The 6,890-nt window shown below is 39.5% G+C and overlaps 1 protein-coding gene across 1 annotated transcript in view; it reads left to right on the plus strand.

Moving 5' to 3' along the window:
* LOC120721907 (serine protease 48-like) overlaps window positions 1–5,840 on the plus strand; it is a 15,481-nt gene extending 9,641 nt beyond the window's left edge. Inside the window, exons 2-6 of the mRNA XM_040012548.1 lie at window positions 2,130–2,223; window positions 2,645–2,816; window positions 3,339–3,634; window positions 3,724–3,881; window positions 4,581–5,840. Coding sequence (XP_039868482.1) covers window positions 2,130–2,223; window positions 2,645–2,816; window positions 3,339–3,634; window positions 3,724–3,881; window positions 4,581–5,303 — 1,443 coding nt within the window. The 3' untranslated portion in view covers window positions 5,304–5,840. The remainder of the gene's footprint in view (window positions 1–2,129; window positions 2,224–2,644; window positions 2,817–3,338; window positions 3,635–3,723; window positions 3,882–4,580) is intronic.
* The last annotated feature ends 1,050 nt before the right edge of the window (window positions 5,841–6,890 follow it).

Below are 6,890 nucleotides of genomic sequence, written 5' to 3' on the forward strand. Positions count from 1 at the left end.
CTTGATCAACTAATGCCCAATCGCACACCTGAACACTCCTTAAGCCACCGGGTTGACAATGTAAATGAATGCTCACACGTGCGAGTCTTTCCACCTCAATAACTAATCAATAAAACGGCAGGTACTTTGGACAGTTATTGGATTTGGAGTGTCCCTCTCACAGCACAAAATTTTTGAACCAGAGTGTTAAAATAAATTGCAAAGGTACTGCTATGACTCTTAAATTATTTGGAAAGTGTAAATGCAGAGAATTATCATTAGTTTTAAGCACAGTGCCAGAACTTCCTGGTTAACCCCTACAGCAGCTTTTTACTGCTTCCTTTGCCTGTTTATCTACAGTAGATACAAGGGTATTACCAAAGCTTTCCCTCTCCTCCACTACAGTCGCATTTCAGTGAGGCCTAAAGATTTATATAGCAGAGGCTAATGTATTTCTTGTATATTTCAATACAGCAATATGCTGAAGCACGCACATTGTTGTTGCTGTCATGGTGCTCTCTGTCTGATTTGCATTTTTGTATCACATCTAAAATAATCTCTTCTCTGACATGACCAACCAACAATCAATTTGCTTTTAAATTCTATTTTTATTTTTGAATTAGAAAAACCTTGCAGTGCAAATCAGTCAGTGCAGAGCCAGCAATAGGTCATGAATCCACCAAGTATCTGTCATGGTCCTGCCAGGAATGAGCACTGTTGGTCAAGTTATTTGAAAAACAAAATCAGTAACTAATAACTGATAATAACTAATTACTGATTTTAATCTTTATGCACATTGCATCAAGCAAAAATTAGATTACATGCAACGGTCTTGGACTTGAAGAAATTTGTCTATCATTTAAACCTACTTCCTGCGTATTCCAGCATATGAAATAAAATCTTTTTTTTTTTGTTTACACTCACTCTTTCAAACAGATGCAAGTAAAACACAGCAGAAAATAAATAAAATCAAAGGCTCGGCAGCACTATGTCCTGTTGCTCTAAATCTATTTTCACGTGTTTAGCAGGAGTGGAGGTTTGCCCTGGTGCAGGCGTGCCGCAGCGGTCATGTCAGTGGGGAGATCTGGGGGTTTCTCTGTGAATTTCACATTCCTGTGGCAGTGTGCTAGGTACTTGCTCAGAGTTTAGGGGGGTTTGTCGCTGTTACGGCTGTCTCAGTGGATTTTTAATAAACTCAGCCGTCTGCTCGTTGCTATCTAAAGTAAAACAGGACACTGCCGTAGATTCTCATCTCTGTTTAATCAGTTTTCTGTTTGACGTTTATTCATTTATGTGAAAACCCCAGGAACCCACCTGAGGGATTAATAACGCTTGATTTAATCTAATCTAATCAAATAACTATAATCTCAGCCCAACCAATTTACTCAGGAACAAATAGAACACTGAAGAAAGCCAAACAGTAACATTTTTAAGTTATCTAAGTGACTTATATATCATGTTTAACCTGAGTAGCGGGGGTCTGAAAACGATGAGCCGGAGTCTGCTGCTCTCCCCGGCTCTTGTGACCCTTGAACCCCCGACTAGTTATCAATTTGGTGGGTAACAGACATCTCCGAAAACATCAGAGGACTTTTGCAAATATGCAATGTTTTGATAAACCGAGCAGATATTTGAAGTTTACACAGCTACATTCTTGCCTGAAAATATGTTAAAAGTTTATTTTGTGACACAGAAAGAGTAATAAGAGTAATATTAAAACTAAGTAGCTTCCGCTATTGTTGGAAACTGGAATTGGCTGGGATATAGTGGGCCACGAAGGATACACCCGACCCATCCTTCAAATCTGGGGAAAAGGAGGACGCATTTGTCGGCCGCATTCAGAGTAGTCTACGAATTGGGACACCCTTCGTCACGTTGCTGTGATGTAATCAGTCTACAAATGCAGCCTCAGGAGGATGCGGCCTAGGTTTTGGGACACAGCCATATTATCCATTGCACATGTCTGTTGCCACGAACATCTCACTCACTTACGTCATTGTCATGAGACACTCTCGTAAACAAAATCACGGTTAGTAACGCAGTAATGCAGCGTGCTTATGGAAATGAGGCGGCCATCTGGCTGTATCTGTAACTTTTTTTCAGTTGCAAGAAATTAGTGAAACTAGTTTGACGTATTTCCCTTTTCACAGACAAAAATAATCACCAAACAATCTGTTTTGTTTAATATATTTAAATATATATATTTATCTTCTTGTTTTTTAGGTTGTCATTCACAGCAGCCTGGTAAGTAGATGAAACAATTTTACAAGATTTTCAAGAAACTGGAGAAAATACAGACTTTTATCACTACTTGTTTCAGGGATGAGGAAAATATGTTGACTCACATTTATTTTTAAAAATATCTCTCTATAGCAATGAGTGAGTTCTGTACAGTAAACTTTTCATTTAAAGCGGTGGAGTGGCAAAACCCATAACCCATCTATATATACCACAGTTTAATTTCACATTAACAACTGTAAGATGTAGGGAGTAAGGACGTTTCAAAGCTCAAATGTAGTCAGCATATAGCTAGATAAGTTAGTATCTTTAGATCAGACCTATTCTGTCAGAGATGATTAACATTATCTGTCACCTCTGAGTGGTTTTAATGTTGTGGCTAATCAGTGCAGTCACTGTTTAAATGTCATCTCTCTTCTTCTGTCAGCCTGTGGCAGAGCTGTTAAAAACAGCAGAATCATAGAAGGTCAAGATGCAACACCAGGAAGTTGGCCTTGGCATGCCATTGTAGTAACTTATGGACCTTATGGATATAATCAATGTGGAGGTTCACTAATTACCAACCAGTGGGTCCTGACAGCTGCTCAGTGCTTACCATCGTGAGTCACTGTTGAACCTTTTGAAAGTTTACATTTTTGTTGTTGTACAATTTTGATGATAGGTATTAGTAACTGTGAAGTGTAGTGCAAAACGCTTACTGTTTACAATTAGCTTGGCATTTCTTTACAGCCAGATTTTCTTTTCCTTTTTAACTTCTTTCCTGAAAACAGTCTAAAGGTTTTTAAAGTGTTTTGCTACGTAATACTAAGGCTGTGTACGCTGAGGGTGTAGCTATAGCAAGTAAGAGACCCTGGTGAGAGCTATTATAGCATGAGCATGTAGAGTGTGCTGTGATCAGATCAGTCAAACAATATGCAGAAGCAGTTTGTCTCTGTGAGATCAGATCTGAGGCAGGTGTAACAGCAAGATCACAGTCTAACATGGTGAATGAAAACTGACATTTCTGATTATTTATATATTAAACATCTTTAGAAAACTGTTGTTGTGATTTAAAGAAAATTGCATTTAACTGAAGAGTCCATTTATCATCTATAACAATTTTTTTTCCTGTCTGTGTCAAGTTCAAGTTACAACACTGTGGTTCATCTGGGACGCTTCAACCAGTCAGGTTCAAATCCAAATGAGCAGACTCAGAAAGTGGAAAACATAGTCTGCTATTCTCAACGTCCCAATTACGACTACGACTACTACGACTACTACTACTACTACTGGCCATACAATAATGACATTTGTCTTCTGAAGCTGTCGGCTCCTGTGATTTTCACAGACTACATTCAGCCGATATGCTTATCGTCAACAAACAGCACTTTCTACAATGGGACCAGCAGCTGGGTCACCGGTTTTGGTTATGATAATTGTGAGTTACAAAATACTTATTTATCTATTAATGTAACAATACTGACAATGGATTTGTTAAAAAGTTTGTACCTTTTTCTCTCTGATTAGATTATCCATTTCCCAACATCCTGCAAGAAGTTAATGTACCCATATTGGGAAACAATGAGTGCAGATGTTACTTGAGAGACTACAACTACTGGATTCCCAAGATTACAGAGAACGTTACCTGCACTGGGCCCAAACTTGGATGGAAGGGTCCATGTAAAGTAATGGATTACTTCTAGTTATACTTTGGGGGAGGATGGGGGTTTGGTTCTGTGTCAGGGATCAACACTGTATAAACTAATAATGTCTAGTTCCATTATTTATAATAAGAAATATATATTTTTTAATATCGCAGATCAAAATTGCCAATGTAGTTAAGTGAAAGTTAACTTCAGTGCCAATTTAACTCCTGGCGTGAACTTTTTTTCAGTTTTCCACTTGAGCCACTGTCAGTTGGGAGTTCGCCTTGTAATCGGAAGGTTGCCGGTTCGGGCCCCGGCTCGCACAGTCTCGGTCGTTGTGTCCTTGGGCAAGGCACTTCACCTACCGCCTACTGGTGTTGGCCAGAAGGGCCGATGGTGCGATATGGCAGCCTCGCTTCTGTCAGTCTGCCCCAGGGCAGCTGTGGCTACAACTGTAGCTTGCCTCCACCAGTGTGTGAATGTGTGTGTGAATTGGGGTCCCTAGGGGACTAGTAAAGCGCTATACAAATACAGGCCATTTACCATTTACCATCAAATGGTGTGCTAAACTGAATGTGTGCCATGTTATTGGCTAATGCTAACAAACATGCTTTTGAACGGTCCATCCATACACCACATAACTGGGTCACAGACTAATGCTTCAGCAGGATAGATATTACTGAGACAGATCCTCTTCTGAAAGTTATTGACCTGTCTTCACAATTTTTCTTTTCACAGGGAGATGAAGGGGAACCACTCATGATGAAGGCAGGATCGATTTGGATCCAGATTGGAATTACTAGTTATAGTAACTGTAGGGGACCTTCAATTTACACCCGTGTGTCCCAATACCAGAAATGGATCAGTGACACCGTCACCGGGACACCACCAGGTTTTGTTACCTTCTCCTCCCCAGGAGCTGACAGCGACTCAAACTTCACCTGCTCAACATCACCACCTACAACCATCCCTGCACCTTTAAACACCACTGTCTCTACCCCTTTAGAAACCACTGTCTCTACCCCTTTAAACACCACTGTCTCTACCCCTTTAAACACCACTGTCTCTACCCCTTTAAACACCACTGTCTCTACCCCTTTTATCTCCACTGTCTCTACCCCTTTAAACACCACTGTCTCTACCCCTTTAAACACCACTGTCTCTACCCCTTTTATCTCCACTGTCTCTACCCCTTTAAACACCACTGTCTCTACCCCTTTTATCTCCACTGTCTCTACCCCTTTAAACACCACTGTCTCTACCCCTTTAAACACCACTGTCTCTACCCCTTTAAACACCACTGTCTCTACCCCTTTTATCTCCACTGTCTCTACCCGTTTTAACACCACTGTCATTCCAACTACACGTAACAATGTTGAAAATCTGACCCATTTCACTCACTTTACCTCTCTCTGTGTTCTTGTTGTGTTGCTCCATCTGTTTGGTGGAAGTGGAATGTAATTCAGCACATTTACTCATATCGTGTACATAAATACAAGCTTGAAATACTATTACTTTACCCGAGTACTCAGGTTTCATAAAATTTTACAACTCTGACTAACTTTAAAAGTGCATTTTTTCTAAAAGACATGAACAGTTAAAAAACAAAAGTATGATGCGTTCTTCTACATTAAATGATTAATAGATAGAAACTAAATGAAACAGAAAAAAGTTGTTTTTGTCTTTCCAGTTTCCTAAATATAGTGATTTGCTATCATTTCTTTCAACCAATTTGTTTACTTAATTTCTAATCATTTTTAAATTTTGACTACATGTTGGACAAACTGAGGACTAAGAAAGTGGTTGCTAAGTTTTTTGTTAACAAATCAAATGCTTTTAAATAATTCTGGAAAGTGAACTGATTTTTTTTTTAAAGTTGTCAGACACATACAATCTGATGAAAATTTTCTCAAATCTTGTTGTGTTGAGGGATTTGTGGTATCCAAATATATTTCGTTATTAAAACGTATCATTTTAAAGAAGCTTTGATTGTCATGTATTATTTTGTTTGAAATTTATACACTTGCAGACAACAGGAACAAACTCTCACAAACCATAAACTTATAAAGTTGCAGACAAATCAGTGCACGCATTGTATCTTTGTGTATCATATCATAAGCATTTGTAATGACCCTTATTCGCAATCTGTAGTCATACATCAGTCTGCTTCCCAGGTGTTTGTGGCTAATCTAAGTTTTACATCACTTCCACTTTCCCACCCTGTCAAGCTGATTGTGACATCACTGGTCTAGTCCAATCATGTTTCTGCTGGCCTTCACAGGTCAATCAGCCTTCACTCTATGTACACACTGCGCATCTATCATTCTTCCTTGCAGACAACTTTGTGCAACCCACCTCCTCCCCATCACCGCCTCTCCTTCATTACTCAGGTTTCATTCAAGCCTCCATCTCCACCACCAGCATCTAGACTCCAGGGGCCCTACCCTAATCCCTATCACCACTGGGATTCTGTTCTGCTTTGAATGGCCCTCAGAGTCTAAGCACCAAATACCTCAAATTGAATTCTGAACATGAATGAATCATCATCCTTACTGAAATTTTTCTCCATACTCTGCTCTCCTGCTTAGGCCTGAAATCTGTTTTGCTGCTGTGCTCTGGATTTCACTCAGTCATGGTCCTCAAATCTTTCTGTGCGTTTCCACCATTTCTCACTCTCACCTCTTTGATTTACTTCTCTCCCTCATAGGCTACATCTACACTAATCTGGATAAATTTGAAAACTATATATATAGTGTGGACGTATAAAAACACTCCACGTCCACACTATTGTTTTCAATCGTTTTCAAAGAGTTGTTCATCCACACTGAAAGGACCTAAAACGCTTAGGTTGCAGTACTGCGCATGCATGTAAAAGACATTCGACCTGCGTCATTTCTGTCTGCTGTTTATTTACTTTCCAGCTCTTTGAAACGTCTGTAGATGATGTTCATCGACTTGTCGATATTTTTTCCCCCGCGCCTCAGAGAAAAAGAGAGAAAAGATTCAAATTTTATATTTCTCAGTATCTGTATACAGTGGTCCCTCGTT

The sequence above is a fragment of the Simochromis diagramma genome, unplaced genomic scaffold (genome assembly GCF_900408965.1).
Source record: "Simochromis diagramma unplaced genomic scaffold, fSimDia1.1 OVJJ01000612.1, whole genome shotgun sequence".
Lineage (NCBI taxonomy): Eukaryota > Metazoa > Chordata > Actinopteri > Cichliformes > Cichlidae > Simochromis > Simochromis diagramma.